Consider the following 25389-nt stretch of genomic DNA (forward strand, 5'->3'; position numbering starts at 1 on the left):
TACACACACACACCAAGATGTACACACACACACACACCAAGATGTACACACACACCAAGGTGTACACACACACACCAAGATGTACACACACACACACCAAGATGTACACACACACACCATGATGTACACACACACACCATGATGTACACACACACACCAAGATGTACACACACACACCATGATGTACACACACACCATGATGTACACACACACCAAGATGTACACACACACACCAAGATGTACACACACACACCAAGATGTACACACACACACCAAGATGTACACACACACACACCAAGATGTACACACACACTATGATGTACACACACACACACACCATGATGTACACACACACACCATGATGTACACACACACACCAAGATGTACACACACACCAAGATGTACACACACACACCAAGATGTACACACACACACCAAGATGTACAGACACACACACACCATGATGTACACACACACACACACCATGATGTACACACACACACCATGATGTACACACACACCATGATGTACACACACCATGATGTACACACACACCATGATGTACACACACACACACCAAGATGTATACACACACACACCATGATGTACACACACACACCAAGACGTGCACACACACCATGATGTACACACACACACCATGATGTACACACACACCAAGATGTACACACACACACCAAGATGTACACACACACCATGATGTACACACACACCAAGATGTACACACACCAAGATGTACACACACACACACCAAGACGTACACATACACACCATGATGTACACACACACCATGATGTACACACACACACACCATGATGTACACACACACACACACCATGATGTACACACACACACCATGATGTACACACACACACCATGATATACACACACACCAAGACGTACACACACCATGATGTACACACACACACCAAGATGTACACACACACACACCATGATGTACACACACACACCAAGACGTACACACACACACCATGATGTACACACACCAAGATGTACACACACACACACCGAGATGTACACACACACCATGATGTACACACACACACCATGATGTACACACACACACACCATGATGTACACACACACCATGATGTACACACACACACACCATGATGTACACACACACACCAAGATGTACACATACACCATGATGTACACACACACCAAGACGTACACACACACCATGATGTACACACACACCATAATGTACACACACACACCATGATGTACACACACACCTTGATGTACACACACACACACACACCATGATGTACACACACACACCAAGATGTACACACACACCATGATGTACACAAACCATGATGTACACACACACCATGATGTACACACACACCATGATGTACACACACACCATGATGTACACACACACCAAGATGTACACAGACACCATGATGTACACACACACCATGATGTACACACACACACCAAGATGTACACACACACACCATGATGTACACACACACACCAAGATGTACACACACACACACCAAGATGTACACACACACCAAGATGTACACACACACCAAGATGTACACACACCATGATGTACACACACACCATGATGTACACACACACACCATGATGTACACACACACACCATGATGTACACACACACACCATGATGTACACACACACACCATGATGTACACACACACACACACCAAGACGTACACACACACACCATGATGTACACACACCAAGATGTACACACACACACCGAGATGTACACACACACACCATGATGTACACACACACACACCATGATGTACACACACACACACACCATGATGTACACACACACACCAAGATGTACACATACACCATGATGTACACACACACCAAGACGTACACACACACACCATGATGTACACACACACACCATAATGTACACACACACACCATAATGTACACACACACACCATGATGTACACACACACACACACCATGATGTACACACACACACCAAGATGTACACATACACCATGATGTACACACACACCAAGACGTACACACACACACCATGATGTACACACACACACCATAATGTACACACACACACCATAATGTACACACACACACCATGATGTACACACACACACACACCATGATGTACACACACACACACCATGATGTACACACACCATGATGTACCCACACACACCATGATGTACACACACACACCATGATGTACACACACACCATGATGTACACACACACACCAAGATGTACACACACACACCATGATGTACACACAAACCATGATGTACACACACACACCATGATGTACACACACACACACACCATGATGTACACACACACACACCAAGATGTACACACACACACCATGATGTATACACACACACACCATGATGTACACACACACACCATGATGTACACACACACACCATGATGTACACACACACCAAGATGTACACACACACCAAGATGTACACACACACACCATGATGTACACACACATACACACCATGATGTACACACACACCAAGATGTACACACATACCAAGATGTACACACACACACCATGATGTACACACACACCAAGATGTACACACACACCAAGATGTACACACACACCATGATGTACACACACACCAAGATGTACAAACATACCAAGATGTACACACATACCAAGATGTACACACACCATGATGTACACACACACACCATGATGTACACACACACACACCAAGATGCACACACACACCAAGAGGTCGCCATATTCGTCACGCTGTGCGCTAACCACTGCGCGACCGCTCCAAGGCGGGGGGGGGGCGCTGGCCACCCCCCATCTCGACCTTCGTCGGCGCTGCTACTCGCGATCAGCACTTGCCCCAACAGTCTGCTAAGGCTATACGGGGGATCTTGTACGGACGTACACACACGCACACACCCAGCGACACGCACGCTGCTCTATTTATATCCGCGTGCTCTTTGGACCGCTTCTCATGCAGCGGCAGCGGCGTGGCGTGGAGAGGACCCACCGCCTCCTCCTCCTCTCATTGTCCAGGGTTAGGGCGCGGCACGATAACGAGGAGACGTGGGCTGAGCTGACACAGGGCCTCCCAGTCGGGAGATGACCGGACCTGTCCCAGATCTCCCTGCTGGGAGATGACCTGACCTGACCCATATCTCCCAGGATGGAGATGACCTGACCTGACCTGACCCAGATATCTCAGTCGGGAGATGACATGACCGGACCTGACCCTGACCTCCTAGGAGGGACATGACCGAACTGGACCCAAATCTCCCAGTAGGGAAATGACCTGATCCAGATCTCCCAGGAGGGAGATGACCTGACCCAGATCTCCAAATAGGGAGATGACCTGATCCATATCTCCCAGGAGGGAGATGACCTGACCCAGATCTCCCAGGAGGGAGATGACCTGACCCAGATCTCCCAGGAGGGAGATGACCTGACCTAGATCTCCCAGGAGGGAGTTGACCTGACCCAGATCTCCCAGGAGGGAAATTACCTGACCCAGATCTCCCAGGAGGGAGATGAGCTAACCCAGCAAGGGAAATCACCTAACCCAGTCTCCCTGCTTGGAGATCTGGGTTAGAAATAAAGGCACAGACAAGAATATAGGATTGGCCGTGTCCGATTTCGTGATGAAGGGGGTAGTCATTCCGTTCTCCTCTCGCATCTGCCAATATATTCGGGAGCTTGATGCCAAGCCACGACGAGAGGGCTTCAGGGGTTAAGAGTTCGTGACGTTTTGCTGCTCCCTCTCCGTTGAAGGAGCTTAGACCACAGTAGTTGAGTGTGCGGTCCATCGTTTGGGTTGCATGGCTACAATCGCACGACTATAGCTGGTTTGTATTTCTATGAGTGTCTATGTACATGGGGCATTATTCTACAAGTTTTGATCCGTATAGTAGTCTATACGGATCAATATGTATACATAGGTCTCCGTCGTTTTACTGTACGGTGCATAGGGAGATGTGCGCAGCAGCCAAGAGATATTCTGATGGGGTTGATGGTTTCACCAGTGCAGGGGTCGACAACCTGCAGCTCCGGAGTTGCGTGCGGTTCTTTAAGGACTTGCCTCGTGACGTTATTTATTAAGGACCGCCGTCATGTATGAACGTGCATTTCTCGCTCTTAAAATATTGAGTTTGTTACTGAATTCTTAAAGAAAATGGTCTCTTTTTGTTATTTTAGTTGCTGGCCCCTTGCACCAAGTGTCTTCGGGGAGGAGGAATGTGAAAGCCAGGAGGTGGTGCGGTGATGTTCGGGTCTTGAATGAAGAGGGGTTCATTCTGGATGTCTGCGTTGTTCCACTCTCTGTTCACGCAGCAGCAGCATTCTCCCGAATCTTGGCGAGATTTTGGGACGGGGACAGTAGCAGCAGCACGATCCTAGAAGAGATGGGGTCGGAAGCTGGCAGCGGTGGGGAGGAGGAGGAGGTATTGTTGAGGTCCTGGTTGATGGACGAGGCACGGGAGCATCCTCCTCGCGGTGGCCCCACATGCCACACGTCTTCACGTCACCGTAAGCTCAACGAACGCTGGCATCTACCACGCAACGGACGTCGCGAATTCGAAGCCAGATTTAATTGTCGGGGATAAATACTGAAACAAAAAATGTACGTCCAGAAACTGACCGGATGAGGTCTTTGAGCGAGCAAACTAAACATTGAAGGACCGTGAAGACCTCCAAGTGATTTCCCGGTCAAAAACCTGAAGGTAAGTCATTCTAACAAAACCAACCGGGACGACAGGAAGTGAGACCACAGAGCCAAGGTTAGGCTTCAAGATAAACGCGAGCGAAGTTAAAGTTGCGTGCAATACATCAAGACGGCCTCGCAGAACACGGTCGTTCCCGGGGGGGACACGGCTGAAAAACAAAGGAAAGTTCCTCCTACCGAGGGCGGTTATTAGCCACGCAGTGGTGGTGGTGGTGGCAATCCCGCACGTGGCTGCCTGTAACCCAGCGCTGTGGAAGCAGCAGCGAGGGTTGGTGGATTGCTCGCAGAAGTTGTGAAACTCTTTCCCTGCGGATGTCGAGGGGGAAGCCGTAGTTCGTCGGGAGAAGGCGGTACAGCAAAAATGAGGACTACAACCTGTTCTGCCTATATGGGATTGAGTGTTTCCCCCTCGCATGCGTCGGTTTTCTCCAGGTGCTCCGATTTCCTCCCACATATAAATCACTTGTTAATTGGCCGATAACACCTTCATACACAGAGAACTGCAGATCTTGGGAAATTTCTGGTGGCGCCGGCTCGTCGCCGCGTGGCTGCTGCTTTTGACGTCCCTCCCGTCTGTGGTTCCTCCTCCTCGTGCCTCCGAATCGTCTCCTCCCTCTAAGGGAGCGAGCGGATGCCATGCGGCGGCCGTGCGCTCCAAGTGATTCTTGAAGGCGGTCTGTGATCACAGCGATGGTGGAAGATACGTGAGCGGGGTCAAAGTGCAGCGCTCTCGGAAGTTGAAGTTCATCATGGAAAGCAGTTGGACCAATGCCTACGACAGAGACCTCCTTCCCACCACGCCTGTCCCTCCGCTTGCAAAGCACAGATGTTCTTTTCAAATCCCGTCAGCCTCAGCAGCCATCGAGGGGCGTGCACAGTTTCAGCAGCGTTTGGTTTATTTCAAGCGAAACTCTTAGACGGGTTTCGACGTTCAGTGTCTCATCAGCCGTCGCAGCAGAGTTGTGGCTTGGCTTGAACCCGTGCTGGTGAATTGGGAGAAGTTTATGTGAAAGGATCCTCTCTGCTAGATATGGGTCCGAGTTATAAACATCTGTACTGTCTAGAGAGGGACCTTTCCAATCGATGCATGTCGCCGGCTCGGAGCTAATCGTTCACCAGAAGGAGCCGGGCACATCGAAGTGGAACAGAAACTGCAAAGCAGCACGGCAAGATGCACGCTTTGCAATCTCAGCGAGAGACATCTGAGGGAAAACACGCAGCTTAGAGAACGCACGCAGCCAGTTAGAGAGGACATCACCACATTGCCTCTTTCAGAAACATGAGATGGTCTGGCCTGGGCAGGGGCCATGGCTGGAAGAGATCGTGGCCTGTGGTCGGTACCACAACACCAGACGGGGTGGGTTGGCAGGCAGCCGGATGAAGGAGCACACGCCCGAGAGGAGACGGCGCGGGGAGACGGAGCGGTGAAATCAGCTCGCGCGGCGCAGGGGGGAGCGGGATTGTTGATGCACGGCGAGACCGTGAGAGGCGGCACGGTGTGGTTTGGTTGGAGGTCTTCAACCAGCAGTGGAGAAACCATGGCGGCTGCTGCTGCTGATTCTGATTGCTGATGCCGTGGTCATTGACGCAGTGGGGGAGCCCGGGCCCCTCCCTGGCTTAGTGGCGATGCGAGACGCCAAGCGACTCGCACGCAGCAGCAGCTGCTGCCTCCTCTCTCCCCAGCGTCTCTCACACGGCCTCTCCCGACACTGTCTCTCTCCCGCGTCCCCTCTCCATCCTTCCTCCCTCACTCATCGTCTCCCTTCCGTTCTCTCCGTCTCCCTCCCCTGTCCCCGTGTCTCAGTCTCTCCCTCCCCTGTCCCCGTGTCTCAGTCTCTCCCTGTCTCCCTCCCCTGTCCCCGTGTCTCAGTCTCTCCCTGTCTCCCTCCTCTGTCCCCGTGTCTCAGTCTCTCCCTCCCCTGTCCCCGTGTCTCAGTCTCTCCCTGTCTCCCTCCTCTGTCCCCGTGTCTCAGTCTCTCCCTGTCTCCCTCCTCTGTCCCCGTGTATCAGTCTCTCCCTGTCTCTCTCCTCTGTCCCCGTGTCTCAGTCTCTCCCCGTCTCCCTCCCCTGTCCCTCCCCTGTCCCCGTGTCTCAGTCTCTCCCTGTCTCCCTCCCCTGTCCCCGTGTCTCAGTCTCTCCCTGTCTCCCTCCCCTGTCCCCGTGTCTCAGTCTCTCCCTGTCTCCCTCCCCTGACCCCGTGTCTCAGTCTCTCCCTCCCCTGTCCCCGTGTCTCAGTCTCTCCCTGTCTCTCTCCTCTGTCCCCGTGTCTCAGTCTCTCCCCGTCTCCCTCCCCTGTCCCTCCCTGTCCCCGTGTCTCAGTCTCTCCCTGTCTCCCTCCCCTGTCCCCGTGTCTCAGTCTCTCCTTCCCCTGTCCCCGTGTCTCAGTCTCTCCCTGTCTCCCTCCCCTGTCCCCGTGTCTCAGTCTCTCCCTGTCTCCCTCCCCAGTCCCCGTGTCTCAGTCTCTCCCTCCCCTGTTCCCGTGTCTCAGTCTCTCCCTCCCCTGTCCCCGTGTCTCAGTCTCTCCTTCCCCTGTCCCCGTGTCTCAGTCTCTCCCTGTCTCCCTCCCCAGTCCCCGTGTCTCAGTCTCTCCCTCCCCTGTTCCCGTGTCTCAGTCTCTCCCTCCCCTGTACCCGTGTCTCAGTCTCTCCCTGTCTCCCTCCCCTGTCCCAGTGTCTCAGTCTCTCCCTCCCCTGTCCCCGTGTCTCAGTCTCTCCCTCCTCTGTCCCCGTGTCTCAGTCTCTCCCTGTCTCTCTCCTCTGTCCCCGTATCTCAGTCTCTCCCCGTCTCCCTCCCCTGTCCCTCCCCTGTCCCCGTGTCTCAGTCTCTCCCTGTCTCCCTCCCCTGTCCCCGTGTCTCAGTCTCTCCCTGTCTCTCTCCTCTGTCCCCGTGTCTCAGTCTCTCCCCGTCTCCCTCCCCTGTCCCCGTGTCTCAGTCTCTCCCTCCCCTGTCCCCGTGTCTCAGTCTCTCCCTCCTCTGTCCCCGTGTCTCAGTCTCTCCCTGTCTCTCTCCTCTGTCCCCGTATCTCAGTCTCTCCCCGTCTCCCTCCCCTGTCCCCGTGTCTCAGTCTCTCCCTGTCTCCCTCCCCTGTCCCCGTGTCTCAGTCTCTCCCTGTCTCTCTCCTCTGTCCCCGTGTCTCAGTCTCTCCCCGTCTCCCTCCCCTGTCCCCGTGTCTCAGTCTCTCCCTGTCTCCCTCCCCTGTCCCTCCCCTGTCCCCGTGTCTCAGTCTCTCCCTGTCTCCCTCCCCTGTCCCTCCCCTGTCTCAGTCTCTCCCTGTCTCCCTCCCCTGTCCCTCCCCTGTCCCCGTGTCTCAGTCTCTCCCTGTCTCCCTCCCCTGTCCCCGTGTCTCAGTCTCTCCCTCCCCTGTCCCCGTGTCTCAGTCTCTCCCTGTCTCCCTCCCCTGTCCCCGTGTCTCAGTCTCTCCCTCCCCTGTCCCCGTGTCTCAGTCTCTCCCTGTCTCCCTCCCCTCTCTCTCTCTCTCTCCATCTCCGCTGTGGGCGGCGCCACGGACGCAAATCAAAACAAACCGGGAAGGCGGCGGCTCCTTGCGTCGGAGTACCGCGGAGGTGCCTGGCCATCTTCGTCTCGAGGACATGGGCCCTCCTCGTCTCGAGGACGTGGGGCCTCCTCGTCTCGAGGACGTGGGCCCTCCTCTCGAGGACGTGGGGCCTCGTCTCGAGGACGTGGGGCCTCCTCGTCTCGAGGACGTGGGCCCTCCTCGTCTCGCCTCCGGGGCCCCCAGCGCCCCCCCACACCCTCTGGGGGTCAAGAGACCCCAAAGCTCAGACTCGGGGCCCGCGCGCCCGCGAGGGTGTGCAGGGGACGGGGTCAGGGCCGCGGTCGACTCCGACTGGGCCGGGCCGTGTCGAACCGGGGCCAGGTCAGCTCGGGGTCACGGTCAGATGGAACCAGGTCGGGTGAGGTGAGACTACAGCCAAGGTCGTGTGGGGGTTCGATCAGGTCAGGTCACAGGAGACCGGGCCGGTCAGGGTCAGCCGGTCGATTTGTGAATCGGTTGGTGAGGAAGGTGGGCGAGTCGGTGGGTGAGTTGGTGAGTCGGTTGGGTGGATAAGTGATTGGGTGAGTGAATGGGTGGGTGGGTGAGTGATTGGGTGAGTGATTGGGTGAGTGGGTGAGTGAATGGGTGGGTGAGTGATTGGGTGAGTGGGTATGGGGTGGGTGAGTGGGTATGGGGTGGGTGAGTGGGTATGGGGTGGGTGAGTGGGTATGGGGTGGGTGAGTGGGTATGGGGTGGGTGAGTGAATGGGTGGGTGAGTGGGTATGGGGTGGGTGAGTGGGTATGGGGTGGGTGAGTGGGTATGGGGTGGGTGAGTGGGTATGGGGTGGGTGAGTGGGTATGGGGTGGGTGAGTGGGTATGGGGTGGGTGAGTGGGTATGGGGTGGGTGAGTGGGTATGGGGTGGGTGAGTGGGTATGGGGTGGGTGAGTGGGTACGGGGTGGGTGAGTGGGTACGGGGTGGGTGAGTGGGTATGGGGTGGGTGAGTGGGTATGGGCTGCGCGCTTGCCTGCACGTTGCACGTTATCTCGGTGTCGTCCAGCAGCCGGACCGTGCACGCGAAGCCGCGCGGAGGCGACCTCCGCCTGCCCAGGCGCAGCCTCAGCATCCCCGCGTCTCCCCGCGTCGCGTCTCTAGGGGGTCCCCGCGTCGCCCTGGGTCCCCCTCCGCGTCTCCCCTCCGCGTCTCCCCGCTTCTGTCTCCCTCCTCCCGGTGCCGTTCTCTTTTCCCGGCTCCGCGCCTCCCACGCGCGGCTTCGTCTGGTAGTGACGTCACCCTGATCCCCCCGCTAGCCCCCACTCTCACCCCACTCAGCCCCCACCCTCACCCCACTCAGCCCCCACCCTCATCAGCCCGTTTGCCCCCCCCCCCCTTTGAGCCCCACCCCCTGCGAGCCCCCACCCATTCTATCCCACCCAGATGCGCGCCCACGTGGCTCCCACGCGCCACCTCGTGGCCAATGCTGAGGACCGGGGCTGTGTGGAGTCCCGTTTCGAAGCTGATTTTGTGGTCACCAGGCGGCACCTGAAGAGGCCACGAGTCTCATTTGCGAGAGCGAGTGAATGAATGAGGCGGGAGTGAGTGGGTGAATAATTGACGAGTGAGGTCGAGTTGGGTTTGGTTCACGAAATGAGAACTCAAGAGGCCAGGATAGGGAAGTCGAATTTGCAGGAATTACCTGGAGCATCGGTCGGCTGCCAGTAGGGGGCGATGATTTCAGCGTGCCGTCCCAATTGCTTACCGCACTATCATTTGCGGGGTGGTGATAGGGAGGGTAGTGATGGGGTGGATGGTGATGGGGAGGGTGGTGATGGGGTGGGTGGTGATGGGGAGGGTAGTGATGGGGTGGGTGGTGATGGGGAGGGTGGTGATGGGGTGGATGGTAATGGGGAGGGTAGTGATGGGGTGGGTGGTGATGGGGTGGGTGGTGATGGGGAGGGTGATGGGGTGGGTGGTGATGGGGTGGGTGGTGATAGGGAGGGTAGTGATGGGGTGGATGGTGATGGGGAGGGTGGTGATGGGGTGGGTGGTGATGGGGTGGATGGTGATGGGGTGGATGGTGATGGGGTGGGTGGTGATGGGGAGGGTGGTGATGGGGTGGGTGGTGATGGGGAGGGTAGTGATGGGGTGGGTGGTGATGGGGAGGGTGATGGGGTGGGTGGATGGGGGTGCAATTGTCAGCGTGGCTGTTACACAGTAACACACTTCACGTGACAATGAACCCACATCGACTCTTCTTGAGTACTCATGAAGGCACTTCTGATGGCGCACCGTTGGCTACGTACGATGCGAAAGAAGTTCACCAGACGTACAAGGCCCGAATGATGCACGGGTGTGGCCAGAAGCACGCAGGGCCGCCTTTGTCTCCCCAGTCGCGAAGGTTTTCCTCACCGCACCATGTCCCCAGTTCTTAACGCTGAATCGAGCGAAGGGAAAGCCCCAGACGACATCCATCACCACGGCTGGTGCCGTCACGACCGTGAATAGAAAACTCGGTCCCCCGTTGAAGTACTTAAATAGTCCCTTGGGGCCAGTGGTGTGAACGATCACTTATTGAGGTTGTTTGCTATGAAGGGCCGTTGCCCGAAACGTCGCCTGTTATATATGGAATTCGAATCATGATGAATAATCGGTTCGCGATCGATTAATTGATTCGTGATAATTGAATCGCTCAGGGGGGTTTATAGTTGCACGCCCAACAGTACAAACTCGGGCCTGAAACATGAACCGATTCTTCATTTCATCGAGATTTACAATCGATAGAAAAAATGAATCGCTGGAAAATCGTCATCGTTACACATTTCCCGCACCAACCACTGTCGACAAATACAATCGATTCCCACATTGAATCGCGTACCACGCAATGGACTTCCGTCAATTAATCGAATCGCCTGTGGGGGGTGGGTGTGGTGGAGTATGGGGGCGGGTGAATCCTCCAGCCCACCATCACGTGCCGCACGTCACGTGTCACGCGGGGGGGGGGGGCTCACAAGGAGGGGGGAGTGTGTGGGGCGGGGGCTCGCGTGGGTGGAGGGCGGGTCGTGGGAGGGGGAGGGGCTGGCGGGGGGGTGAAAGGTCGCGTGCCGGCGGAGGCGGAAGTAACGTCAGAGTTTCCGCACGGCTGTGGGGAGGATTGTCACGGGGAGACAGAGCGACAGAGACGGGGAGAGAGACACAGCGAGAGACAGAGACACAGCGAGAGACAGAGACACGGAGAGAGACAGAGACACAGCGAGAGACAGAGACACGGAGAGACACAGGGAGGAGAGAGACATAACGAGCGGATAGAGAGATATTAACAAGAGCAGCAGCAACAGCTTCGCCTCCACCACCGCCGCGCAGCCTCAGCCGTCTCTCGCACCGCTCCACCATTTACGTCTCAAGCGACATGGGGGCCCGCGACGACGAGTACGACTACCTCTTTAAGGGTGAGCGGCGCGGGGGGTGAGCGGCGCGGAGGGTGAGCGGGGAGGTGAGCGGGGAGGTAAGTGGGGAGGTGAGCGCTGGGGTCAGGAGGGGGTGTTGAGGACTGTGTAAGTGGGGGGCGAGAGTCGGCGCGGGTCTGTGTGTGTGGGATGAGTGTGGTCTGTATGTTGGGGTGAGTGTGGGGGTGAGTGAGTGTGGGGATGTGAGCGTGGTCTGCGTGGGGGTGAGTGAGTGGGGTGAGTGTGGGGGGTGTGAGTGGGGTCTGGAGGTGAGTGAGTCAGGTGAGTGAGTGTGGGGGGTGTGAGTGGGGTCTGGAGGTGAGTGAATCAGGTGAGTTAGTGGGGTGAGTGTGGGGGTGTGAGTGGTGTCTGGAGGTAAGTGAGTCAGGTGAGTTAGTGGGGTGAGTGTGGGGGGTGTGAGTGGGGTCTGGAGGTGAGTGAATCAGGTGAGTTAGTGGGGTGAGTGTGGGGGTGTGAGTGGGTTCTGGAGGTAAGTGAGTGGGGTGAGTGAGTGGCGTGAGTGTGGGGGTGTGGGGGTGTGAGTGGTGTCTGGAGGTGAGTGAGTCAGGTGAGTGAGTGGGGTGAGTGTGGGGATGTGAGTGGGTTCTGGAGGTGAGTGAGTCAGGTGAGTGAGTGTGGGGGGTGTGAGTGGGGCCTGGAGGTGAGTGAGTCAGGTGAGTGAGTGGGGTGAGTGTGGGGGTGTGAGTGGTGTCTGGAGGTGAGTGAGTGAGTGGGGTGAGTGTGGGGGTGTGAGTGGGGCCTGGAGGTGAGTTGGGGCGAGTGGCTGGTTGTGGGCAGTGTGCGTGAGAGGGTATCTGCGGAGTGTGAGGTTGTATGTGGAGATGTGAGTCGGGTTTGGGTGGTCAGTGTAGGGTGCATGTACAGTGAGGGAAACAAAATATTTGATCCCCTGCTGATTTTGTACGTTTGCCCATTGACAAAGAAATGATCGGTCTATCATTTTAATGGTAGGTTTATTTGAACAGTGAGAGACAGAATAACAACAAAAAAATCCAGTAAAACGCATGTCAAAAATGTTATAAATTGATTTGCATTTTAATGAGGGAAATAAGTATTTGACCCCTCTACAAAACATGACTTAGTACTTGGTGGCAAAACCCTTGTTGGCAATCACAGAGGTCAGACGTTTCTTGTAGTTGGCCACCAGGTTTGCACACATCTCAGGAGGGATTTTGTCACACTCCTCTTTACAGATCTTCTCCAAGTCATTAAGGTTTCGAGGCTGACGTTTGGCAACTCGAACCTTCAGCTCCCTCCACAGATTTTCTATGGGATTAAGGTCTGGAGACTGGCCAGGCCACTCCAGGACCTTAATGTGCTTCTTCTTGAGCCACTCCTTTGTTGCCTTGGTCGTGTGTTTTGGGTCATTGTCATGCTGGAATACCCATCCACGACCCATTTTCAATTCCCTGGCTAAGGGAAGGAGGTTCTCACTCAAGATTTGACGGTACATGGCCCCGTCCATCGTCCCTTTGATGCGGTGAAGTTGTCCTGTCCCCTTAGCAGAAAAACACCCCCAAAGCATAATGTTTCCACCTCCATGTTTGACGGTGGGGATGGTGTTCTTGGGGTCATAGGCAGCATTCCTCCTCCTCCAAACACGGCGAGTTGAGTTGATGCCAAAGAGCTCCATTTTGGTCTCATCTGACCACAACACTTTCACCCAGTTGTCCTCTGAATCATTCAGATATTCATTGGCAAACTTCAGACGGGCATGTATACGTGGTTTCTTGAGCAGGGGGACCTTGCGGGCGCTCTAAGATTACAGTCCTTCACGGCGTAGTGTGTTACCAATTGTTTTCTTGGTGACTATGGCCCCAGCTGCCTTGAGATCATTGACAAGATCCTCCCGTGTAGTTCTGGGCTGATTCCTCACCGTTCTCATGAACATTGCAACTCCACTAGGTGAGATCTTGCATGGAGCCCCAGGCCGAGGGAGATTGGCAGTTCTTTTGTGTTTCTTCCATTTGCGAATAATTGCACCAACTGTTGTCACCTTCTCACCAAGCTGCTTGGCAATGGTCTTGTAGCCCATTCCAGCCTTGTGTAGTTCTACAATCTTGTCCCTGACATCCTTTGAGAGCTCTTTGGTCTTGGCCATGGTGGAGAGTTTGGAATCTGATTGATTGATTGCTTCTGTGAACAAGTGTCTTTTATACAGGTAACAAGCTGAGATTAGGAGCACTCCCTTTAAGAGTGTGCTCCTAATCTCAGCTCGTTACCTGTATAAAAGACACCTGGGAGCCAGAAATCTTTCTGATTGAGAGGGGGTCAAATACTTATTTCCCTCATTAAAATGCTAATCAATTTATAACATTTTTGACATGCGTTTTTCTGGATTTTTTGTTGTTATTCTGTCTCTCACTGTTCAAATAAACCTACCATTAAAATTACAGACTGATCATTTCTTTGTCGGTGGGCAAACGTTCAAAATCAGCAGGGGATCAAATACTTTTTTCCCTCACTGTATGTTGAACTTCCTTTGCACCGTACATTGCTCACCGTGCTAATCGGAGGCGTGAGTGGTTGATCCTGGGGTGTGGGATGGTGGTCTCTGAGTTGGGATTGCGAGATGTTTCATGCTTCCGGGGTTGCTGTGCAGGGGTGAGAGTTGTTGGGGCCTGTGGTGGCTGTTCGGGCGACTGTTGTGGCATGGGAGCTGTGCCCAGTTGTAATTAACATCATAAGCGCGAGGCGTCTCAGTTAACGCGCCCTCGGGGAGATTGCCGCGAGGAACGTAGAGCGAGTGACCGGCTGCTCTACGTAGGGCGAGTGACCGGCCGCTCTACGTAGGGCGAGTGACCGGCCGCTCTACGTAGGGCGAGTGACCGGCCGCTCTACGTAGGGCGAGTGACCGGCTGCTCTACGTAGGGCGAGTGACCGGCCGCTCTACGCTACTCGCCGCCGCGTAGGGGCTTGCGTTTGGGGATCATCTGCGGCCGGGTGCATTAACATTCTTTCTTGAATTCTCTTATGCGGTTCGTCACAAATTAAATGAGTTGGCACTTAAGCTGTTCTGAGCGACCGGGTAATGCTGCCCTGGAGTTTGTAGTCATCAGGGTTCGTCACCAAGGGGGGGGATGTGTTTGTTACTCGAGGGGATACCGAGAAACGGGGGTCTTATGCACCCCAGCAGGGATGAGCTTGCCTTGTGATCCAGGGCAGACAAGTTTCAGCATCACCGTCATCTTCACATCATCATACCTACCACACACCATCATCATCACCACTACCACAAAACCATCACCAACCATATAATTCGTCCATAATAGAGGTTTTTAAACATATAATTCGTATCTCCATCACATCCGCATTTTACCTCCGCATCCTTAGTTTCCATCACACCCTCATTCGTGCCACAAATGCAACTGCCACCGCATCAGCATCACAATATCACCAACGCCACCCAACAGATCACTGTCTTCATTGGGATGCCTTCACCACATCAGGTCGTCGTCTGCATCAGGACGGCATCCTCATCAACAGCGCATCGTCACCATCGGTCATGCTGTTAAGCACCACCTTTTCATTTTTGCGGGGAAATCGACAAAATGTTGCGGTCACCTGACCCGAACCCCTAACGCGCCTTTGAGGATGGGCGATCAATCATTCGCGAGAGTTGCCCGTTGTCTGCCGAGTCGGAGTCCACGTTTCAGAAGAATTGATGATTACCCGCAGAAGCGGCGCTTCCTCCGCGGTGCGAGCTCGGGGCCCTGTGGCCTCCCGCGTGGTTTAATAAAGGAGCGGGGAGGGGAAAGCAAATTGGTTCATTAGTGTCAGCAACAGCGATGGGTGCTGGGTAGGCAGGTGTGCTGGGTAGGCAGGTAGGTAGGTGTGCTGGGTAGGCAGGTGTGCTGGGTAGGCAGGTGTGCTGGGTAGGCAGGTGTACTGGGTAGGCAGGTGTGCTGGGTAGGCAGGTGTGCTGCGTAGGCAGGTGTGCTGGCTAGGTAGGCAGGTGTGCTGCGTAGGCAGGTGTGCTGGCTAGGTAGGCAGGTGTGCTGGGTAGGCAGGTGTGCTGGGTAGGCAGGTGTGCTGGCTAGGTAGGCAGGTGTGCTGGGTAGGCAGGTGTACTGGGTAGGCAGGTGTACTGGGTAGGCAGGTGTGCTGGGTAGGCAGGTGTGCTGGCTAGGTAGGTAGGTGTACTGGGTAGGCAGGTGTACTGGGTAGGCAGGTGTGCTGGCTAGGTAGGTAGGCAGGTGTACTGGGTAGGCAGGTGTGCTGGGTAGGCAGGTGTGCTGGCTAGGTAGGTAGGTGTACTGGGTAGGCAGGTGTACTGGGTAGGCAGGTGTGCTGGCTAGGTAGGTAGGTGTGCTGGGTAGGCAGGTGTGCTGGCTAGGTAGGTAGGTGTGCTGGTTAGGCAGGTAGGTGTGCTGGCTAGGTAGGCAGGTGTGCTGGCTAGGTAGGCAGGTGTGCTGGGTAGGCAGGTGTACTGTGTAGGCAGGTGTACTGCCTGGGTAGGGAGGTGTACTGGGTAGGGAGCTGTCTCGACCACGTGAAGTGGGCGTTAGTAGGTGGATTAACTCCATGAGCGACGCAGCAGTGAAAGTTAAAATCATTCGGTGTTAACCGAACCTGTACCCCGCACAAATCACATCGCCTACAACCACAGGAGCCCATCCCCATCTGAGTGGGGGACTTTGGAGAGAGAAGGCTGAGCAACATCAAGACCGATCGTCGCGGTGCATAGCAACACCCTCTATTTGTTGCACGCGTCCTTTGAGCTAATTGTCTGGATTGTATGGATAGTCCCTGGACTGCACGGGTTGTCTGTGGAATCTCTGGACTGTCTGGGTTGTATGGATGGTACCCGGACTGCATGGACGGTCCCTGGACTGTTTGGAACGTCTCACGCGTCCGTCCCACGCGTCTGTACCGAACGCTCCGGGGGCTGTGTCTCACAGGAGCCACCGGTGCCATGACCATGAATTATTCATCCCCTTCACAATGAACGTGCTGGGGGGTGTGGTGGCCTCCTTCCCCTCTAATTGTGTGTGCGCGGGGCGACTCCGTCTCCACACGGGGCCCAACGGCCGTCAGTGCCAGTCTGGGTGGTGCTGGTGGCAGTCTGGGTGGTGCTGGTGGCAGTCTGGGTGGTGCTGGTGCCAGTCTGAGTGGTGCTGGTGGCAGTCTGGGTGGTGCTGGTGGCAGTCTGGGTGGTGCTGGTGCCAGTCTGGGTGGTGCTGGTGCCAGTCTGGGTGGTGCTGGTGCCAGTCTGGGTGGTGCTGGTGGCAGTCTGGGTGGTGCTGGTGGCAGTCTGGGTGGTGCTGGTGGCAGTCTGGGTGGTGCTGGTGGCAGTCTGGGTGGTGCTGGTGGCAGTCTGGGTGGTGCTGGTGCCAGTCTGGGTGGTGCTGGTGCCAGTCTGGGTGGTGCTGGTGGCAGTCTGGGTGGTGCTGGTGGCAGTCTGGGTGGTGCTGGTGGCAGTCTGGGTGGTGCTGGTGGCAGTCTGGGTGGTGCTGTTGGCAGTCTGGGTGGTGCTGGTGCCAGTCTGGGTGGTGCTGGTGGCAGTCTGGGTGGTGCTGGTGGCAGTCTGGGTGGTGCTGGTGGCAGTCTGGGTGGTGCTGGTGCCAGTCTGGGTGGTGCTGGTGCCAGTCTGGGTGGTGCTGGTGCCAGTCTGGGTGGTGCTGGTGCCAGTCTGGGTGGTGCTGGTGCCAGTCTGGGTGGTGCTGGTGCCAGTCTGGGTGGTGCCGGTGCCAGTCTGGGTGGTGCCAGTGCCAGTCTGGGTGGTGCCGGTGGCAGTCTGGGTGGTGCCGGTGGCAGTCTGGGTGGTGCCGGTGGCAGTCTGGGTGGTGCCGGTGGCAGTCTGGGTGGTGCCGGTGGCACTCTGGGTGGTGCCGGTGGCAGTCTGGGTGGTGCTGGTGGCACTCTGGGTGGTGCCGGTGGCAGTCTGGGTGGTGCTGGTGCCAGTCTGGGTGGTGCCGGTGCCACGCGAGGGACGAGGGGAGGAGAAAGAGAAGATCTCCGCTGGCACTGCGGCCCCCTGACTCATGGCACGCTCGGTGCTTGGCATGCTCCCCCCCACCCCGCACCACTGGGCCCGGGATGGGGGGGACCCTGGGTAGCGGGCGGGGCCCCGTAAGCTTCCCTGCACCTGGTAGCGGCTATGGCCCCACATGTGACGTCGTTTCCCAGAGAAAGTGTGCGGCGGCTGTGGCGGCGTGTGGGCACTCGCTACATGGGGAGCGGTGGTTGCAGCGGTGAGTGCGCTGCGCTACGAACCCGGCGACCCGAGTTCGATTCCCGCTCGTGGGCAAACACCAGTGACGTTTATTTGAACTTGGCCTCTCCTAGGTAGGCTCGGCCTTAAAATAAGTAGCTGGTGCAACGTGTAAACATCAGCACTGGGGAGACAAAGGTGACCGGGCGTGGTGCTGGCCACCCACCCCTGGCGTGTCCTGTTCCAGCCTTCATATGTGCTACTCACGAACAGCACTTGCCCCAACAGTCTGTTAAGGCTACATGGAGCATGTTATTGTGTAGGCTGGGTGGTGAGTGTGTTGTTGAGTGCCAGGCATTGTTTTACACTCTGCACTCTAAGCATCCAGGAAGCTGAGGAGGTTCCACTTTTTCAGCTTCACCACAGCCCCCGCCCGAACCCTGCCTCCCCAACAGCCACGGGGCCCAGCCACAGCCCAGCTCCGGTCACGCAGATGCTCTGAACACAACCCGTGCCCCTGATTACAGACGTTGTCGGAACCCATAACATAACTCACCCTAACCCTGACTCAGCCGCTAACCTTGACCCCATTTCTAACCTAGCTGTAACCCTAAACCATAACCCTCTGGCCCCGGGTCCACGTCCACCCCTGTGGGTGGCACCGTCACCCCGGGTCCACGTCCACCCCTGTGGGTGGCACCGTCACCCCGGGTCCACGTCCACCCCTGTGGGTGGCACCGTCACCCCGGGTCCACGTCCACCCCTGTGGGTGGCACCGTCACCCCGGGTCCACGTCCACCCCTGTGGGTGGCACCGTCACCCCGGGTCCACGTCCACCCCTGTGGGTGGCACCGTCACCCCGGGTCCACGTCCACCCCTGTGGGTGGCACCGTCACCCCGGTGCTCGTTGCATTTGGGTTTTGTTGCCGTGCGTAGAAATTGCTCGGGAATCGACTCTTGGGCCGAGGCCAAACGCACAATGGGAGGAGGTCGCACCGTCACTTCCTGCTGATGACCGCGGGTGGGGTGTGCGTGTGTGCGTGTGTGCGTGTGTGCGTTTTGGGAGCAGTGGTGTAGCAGTTAGCGCGCTGCGCTACTAACCTGGCGACCCGGGTTCGATTCCCGCTCACGGCCACAACCAGTGACGATTTTTTAATCTGGCCCTGGGACTCCCCTAGGTCGACTCGGCTTCAAATGAGAACCTGGTGTGATGTGTTAACATCGCTGCTTGGGAGAGAAAGGCAGCCGGACGTGGAGTTGGCCACCCACGCCTTTGTGTGCCATGCCGGCCTTAGTAGGTTGCTCGCTAGCAGCACTTGCCCCAATAGTCTGTTATGTTTAAATGGAGGATCTTTGTCATTGTGTTTGTGGGTGTTTGTGCGCGTGGGGGTTTGTGCGCGTGCAAGCGCGCGTCTGTCCGTGATTCCCGCACGTGACGCGTCCACGGGAAACGCTGACTGCGCTCCACTCGGCCTCCCTCCTCCATTTCCTTCTCGTCCACCGGCCTCGCTCCCAGAAGGAAATCTCGTCAAGGTTGTGGTTCTGGTCATAACGACATGGCAACTGTGCCTGACCCCACCTGTGCGTGTGTTTGTGCGTGCGTTCGTGCGTGCGCGTGCAGTGGTGCTGATTGGAGACTCGGGCGTCGGAAAGAGTAATCTGCTGTCGCGCTTCACGCGCAACGAGTTCAACCTGGAGAGCAAGAGCACCATCGGCGTGGAGTTCGCCACGCGCAGTATCCAGGTGGACGGCAAGACCATCAAGGCGCAGATCTGGGACACGGCCGGGCAGGAGCGCTACCGTGCCATCACCTCCGCGTGAGTCGCCTGCGAGGGAGTGCTGGTCGCTGCGGTAATGGCGGAGGAGGTGGTGGCGGCGCCGGTTGTGGCTGCAGTGGTGGTGGCGGTGGAGGCGGTCGCAGAGATGATAGCTGTGATGATTCCTCGGTGGTAGTCGACCCCGTTACGCGATAGTCACCCCAAATTGGGCAGTGGCGTGGCGGAGACAAGACACGCGGTCTGTAATCCATGCTGTGCCGCACCTGCAGGTACTACCGGGGCGCGGTTGGCGCGCTGCTCGTGTACGACATCGCCAAGCACCTGACGTACGAGAACGTGGAGCGCTGGCTCAAGGAGCTGCGCGACCACGCCGACAGCAACATCGTCATCATGCTCGTTGGCAACAAGAGCGACCTGCGGCACCTGCGGGCCGTGCCCACCGACGAGGCCAAGGCCTTCGCAGGTGACACCGGCCACCGCACCACTACACATCTCCACAACTACCGCACCACCCCGCGCCTGCACCGCACCACCACACGTCTTCACCGCAGCACCCCGCACTTCTTCCACCACCCCACACCACCGCTGCACAACCCCACGACCCCACACCACCACCGCTTGCCACTCCACCCCCTACAAGGGTCCTGCCGTTCTGCACCCCATCGCACTACCCACTCGGCCGCATTGCGCAACCATAACCACGCCCCGTGGCGCCACGCTAACCGCACGGCACGAGCGCTGCTGTGCCACCGTTCCCGGGTGGGCAGCAACCCCTGGGGCGAGCGTTGGCTCGGCTGCCTCTCAGCTGTCGCCCTCTCTCCCGCTCCTCCTCGTGCCTGCCGCGAGTTACCAACTCGGTGATGAGTGCCTCAGTCTGGCTCCCTGAGCCGACGGCGCCGTCCCACAAATAATCCTGGCCCGGCCACAGCCACCGGGGCTGCGTCACCGTCGCCCACGCGCTCCAAGCGCGTGCAGCAGCTGAAGCCGCACCCCGGCTGTAGTTTAGTTGCCACCTCCCGAGGCTAAATAACCATGACACAGCCGTGAGAAGAATAGAGGTGTGTTCTGTAAAAGCCAGGACAGGTGGCAACCCCGCAGAGTGTCTTTGCCAGCAGCTGGTAGCTTCAGGAGCCTGGGTGCTGAGGTGTGTGGGTTGTGTGGACAGCGTGGAACGTGCGTAGTGTGTGCGCGCGTATGTGGCGTGCAGATGGCGTGCGGTGTGCTATGGGCAGTGTATCTTTGGTGTGATCATGCTGAATTGATCAGGGAGAGATGGCTTCTCACTCAGGAATGTGGACCGACCAGCCGGGATGACGCCGATGACGCATCCGCCATTAAATTTCCTTGCCCGAGTTTCCCAGCACTGGGAGAGGGGGTGGGGAGTTGCACAGCAGGGAGGCAACAAGTTACTTCAATAGATCCCTCACCCCGCACTCACCATTGCCTCGTAACAATTCTACCGAAGGGCCGGTCTCTGGCTCATGCAGCCAACGGCCTTCTTATGGTGAAGTTCTGCCGACTCGGTCACGGCAGCCGCTCTCAACCTGGCGATGAATGAAGGCCTCCTCCCCTCGCCGTGTCAGTCATGGGTTTTATTTTTTTTACTACACCGGCGTTCAAATGCGTTCGGAGTCGTGTCGGAAGTTACGTCGTAAATCGATCCATGGTTGCAGTATACGAACGTAAATGTGGATCGTTGTAAATTGGACCGCCCTAAACCGGAGACTGCCACGCTGGCCAGCCGGTGAAGGCGGGCAGAGGGGCGGTTGTAACGGGACCGCTTCTGAGATCACTGACCACCTCCGCCAACGTTGCCGTGGCCGGGCACCGAACTTGGCCCGCCGGGTTCACAGCGCGGCCGCTTCAGAAGCTTCCCCCACACATACACACACACACGCGCGCGCAAGCGAGCTCACGTCGTGTTCGCGTGCCCACCGCTCGCAAACTCGGCCGCTCGTTCCGTGTTTGTGAAACTGTCGGTTGTCACCTGACCTATCGTGAGAGTGCGGTCTCTCATGAAATGTCAGCCTCGCCGCCCTCGCTCTGCTGTGAACGGTGAGTCGAGCACGTTTCTGTTGCGTGACGTGCACTCGGGTTGTGCTGCATGCTGTTCGGCACGAAGTCCGACGTTTCGCTCCCCTGTACCGGGAGCTTTCCTCAGGAACCGTTCGGTTCTTCTTCCTGAATTAAACTCCCAGCGCACAGGGGGCAAAACGTCATGCGTTGAGCCCGATAGCGATTGTGCTTTGTGTTTGTGCTCGGGTGGCACCGCTGAGCTCCGTCCCGGAGTTGAATTCAACAGCGCAGCGGTGGCCAAAGAAGGGGATTGCGATCCACGGGTGGGTGATTCGCAATCGATAGGTCTCGGCACAAATCAAAACAGACATTTCTAACATCAGCACACAACAGAAATTCTCAATATGGCTGAAGGCTAATAAAAAATCGCGACAAGAATTCATACATTAAACGCAGACTGACTTCTACCGATAGACGGCGCCAGTACTCTATTTTTACTATTCTACCAGGTAAGGCCCACTGAGTTATGAAGCGCTTTTTCAAAAACTCAACGAAGTGGCTCATGTGGACGTTTATAGCACTCAAATGCTCTAAATGCATGTTGAATATAAATGTGGAGGGAAAAACAGGATGATCTGGAGAAAAATCGACGCGTCTACAGGGAGAGACATGCAAACTCCAAATATAAAGCAGGCATCAGGGTAAGGATCGAACCCACGATCTCCTGCATGCCAAGCGAGGGATTTAACATCTCGCGATGGCGCCCAGGGGATCGGGAGCTACTCTGGACAGATCCCTGTCTTCGCCTCTTTTCATTACACGCTTTTTATTAACTCACTCTGTCTGTTGTTGTCGTATCCTTCGATCTTGTAACTTAATTTTAACGCATTTCCCAATGTGGTATCGACTGGAAACTTGGTATACTTATGTCATACTGATGACAATACTCTATTTCATCATAAAAATATTAATATTTTTAAACATTCTTTGTACACGCTTTTTATTAACTCATTGTATTGATTTAAAAGCTTTCGTGACTGCAGGATTCATATTCTTGGTGTGGTTTTCACACCTGATGATTGCTTGTGTTGCAGTCAAAACGTCGTGATCATTTTATTGTTTTATATATTTTGTATTTTATTGTTTCCCTTCTACGTGACTTTACCGAAAGAACCAAGAATATGAATCCCTGTCTGTTGTTGTCGTATCCTCAAATCTTGTAACTCAATTTTAACCCACTTCCCAATGGGGTATCGAATGCCAACTTGGTATACTTATGTCATACTGATGACAATATTCTATCATAAAAATATATATTTTTAAACATTCGTTTATATATGTAATGTTTCGGCTTGGGTCTAATTGTCCATGCTCAACTGACGTTGGCTGTAATTGGCCACGCTCCCTTACGTTATGGCAAGCTTCGGGGCCACTTCCAGGAGTCGTGGAGTTCTTCCATTACTAGTACGGTACATTTCATGAAAGCGTGTTTTTAAAAAAAGTTTTTAAAAATATTACTTATTATTTGTAATGCCCCGAGCGAAATGGAGCACCCCATGTCCCTGTGGTTTGTGATCGCATGCAGACAAGCGGAGGGTGAGCAGCAGGGGTGCAGGTCACAACAGGGGTGTGCGGGTATTCATTAGCTGTGCTTTCTGATTGATCACCCCCCCCCCCCCCCATGATATTCACCAGAGTGGAGCACCACAGCGCTTTGGGGGACTGGCCATCGTTCGTTGCAGGAGTGACTGGAACCCCGCATGGCACCACACAGCATCGGAGGGATGCGGGCGCGCCAGGCACTGACGCGGCGTGGATGTGCGCGCGTTTGTGTTTTGCAGAGAAGAACAACCTGTCCTTCATCGAGACGTCAGCCCTGGACTCCACCAACGTGGAGACGGCCTTCCAGACCATCCTCACAGGTCAGAGGGTGGTGCACAGGGTCCACCTCCTCGTCGCCCCGACCTCTGACTTCTCTTCCCTCTGTAGCGTTCCTCTCGCCACCTCGTTTTGATTCGCCATTGTACGTTATCAAGGGTTAAGAGGCAGAAGCGGATGGGACGAGCTGGTGGTGGTTGGGTTTGAGGTGGGTGGTAGTTGTGGTGGTGGTATTAAGCTGGTGGTGGTTGAGGTGGTGGTACTGAGCTGGTGGTGGTTGGTTGTATTGAGCTGGTTGGAGTTGTTGGTAGTGGTTGGTTGAGGTGGTGGTATTTGGGGTTGTGGTGGTATTGAGCTGGTGGTGGTTGGGGTTGAGGTGGTTGGGGTTGAGGTGGTGGTGGTTGGTTGATGGTAGTTGGGGTTGTGGTGGTATTGAGCTGGTAGTGGTTGGGCTTGAGCTGTTGGTACTGAGCTGGTGGTGGTGGCATTTTACGATCGTGATGTCACTGCTCCTGTCTTGGGGGGTGAGGGGACTCACCTTTTCCATCTGCCCACCCTCATCCCTCTCCCTATCACACAGAGATCTACCGGATAGTCTCACAGAAACAGATGTCGGACCGCGCCGGCCACCACGACTCGCCCAGCAACAACGTGGTGGACATCACAGTGCCGCCCACCGATCCCAGCAAGACAAACAAGTTCCAGTGCTGTCAGAACATGTAACCCTCATCCTCCCGTTCCCCTCGCTTGCACACGCGTCTAGAGCCCCGTATAGAGCCCCGCTCCCACTCCACACCCCCACGCACACGAAAGCACATGCACCCCCGAGCGCACAATGCCGTGATGGAACGGCAGCGCCAGACACGACGCTCCCGGGCACCGCGTGTGGAGGTCAATTCACTCGACGTCTTTGGCTTCGTTTCCTCGCCGGTGACGTTGCAAGGGGGGGGGGGCGGCAGGTGTTTGGCCAGGGTCCCCTCCTAGTGCTCACCCTCCCACCCCGCCACTTCGTCCATGATTCTCACTCTCGTAGCTTCGCGCACCAATTAACCCCGGGCTCGCCCCGTCTGCTTGGGGTTGTACATATTCTTGTGAGGGCGGGTGGCTGATGGACTGTGCCACTGCCGTGAGGAATAGGGGGTTTGTGCCACCACTTAAAAAAAAGCTATGGGGACCGAGTGTGGTGCCTGCTAGCTGCTTTCCATCAGCTCAATTGGTACAGCCCATGGGCTGACCTCAAGTTGGTAGAGTCCAGAAGGGACAATGGGCTGCAATCCCCAAGTTGGTCCCATGCACCACCCCGTGGTCTCGGCCATCTGTGCTTTGCATTGGAACCGTTTTGATCGTGTGTAACCAAATGACTATACACCTGCAAATATATTGATTCGTATCCACAGCTCACTGCCTCTCTTTGTGGGGTGCCACTGCCTGTGTCGAGTGCATTATGTACACGGAGCACCTCGCTTGCGCACAATTGCACAGCAGTGAACACCAAGACAACCAACTAGTGGCTACAATTTACAGTAATTTTAAGTACGCATCTGTTATGCTTTCCATTAGCTTTGGCACCTGCTGGGAGTGATTTTCATCAACTGCATCGTTATACAGGGTGTTTCAAAAAGATGGACCCGATTTGAAATAGCTATATCTCTGCAACCACGAACCACCCATGAATGAAACTCTTACCACTTGAAAGGGCGGGGGCATAGAGTTCCAAATGATTACCGCTAGATGCCTCTCCCAGCGCAGAAACAGCCCCTAGCTTCAGTCATTCGCAAGACGGTGACCCCGCAACACAAGGGGCGTTTTGCAGTTCAGCAAGACTGAATCCGTA

The 25389-nt window shown here is 55.9% G+C and overlaps 2 protein-coding genes across 2 annotated transcripts in view; one reads left to right on the forward strand and one right to left on the reverse strand.

Moving 5' to 3' along the window:
• LOC116953592 (FERM domain-containing protein 5-like) overlaps window positions 1-9548 on the reverse strand; it is a 48435-nt gene extending 38887 nt beyond the window's left edge. Inside the window, exon 1 of the mRNA XM_032973928.2 lies at window positions 9293-9548. Coding sequence (XP_032829819.1) covers window positions 9293-9391 — 99 coding nt within the window. The 5' untranslated portion in view covers window positions 9392-9548. The remainder of the gene's footprint in view (window positions 1-9292) is intronic.
• A 1817-nt stretch (window positions 9549-11365) lies between these two features.
• Window positions 11366-24951, forward strand: LOC116953593 (ras-related protein Rab-11B-like). Its single transcript, XM_032973931.2, has 5 exons — window positions 11366-11711; window positions 19505-19700; window positions 19931-20124; window positions 23519-23599; window positions 24136-24951. The coding sequence occupies exons 1-5, from the start codon at window positions 11672-11674 to the stop codon at window positions 24276-24278; spliced, it is 654 nt and encodes a 217-aa protein (XP_032829822.1). The 5' UTR covers window positions 11366-11671; the 3' UTR covers window positions 24279-24951.
• Window positions 24952-25389: the final 438 nt, after the last annotated feature.

Source organism: Petromyzon marinus, chromosome 52 (genome assembly GCF_048934315.1).
Source record: "Petromyzon marinus isolate PM22_M1 ecotype Great Lakes invasive population chromosome 52, UKy_Petmar_22M1.pri1.0, whole genome shotgun sequence".
NCBI classification, from domain to species: domain Eukaryota; kingdom Metazoa; phylum Chordata; class Hyperoartia; order Petromyzontiformes; family Petromyzontidae; genus Petromyzon; species Petromyzon marinus.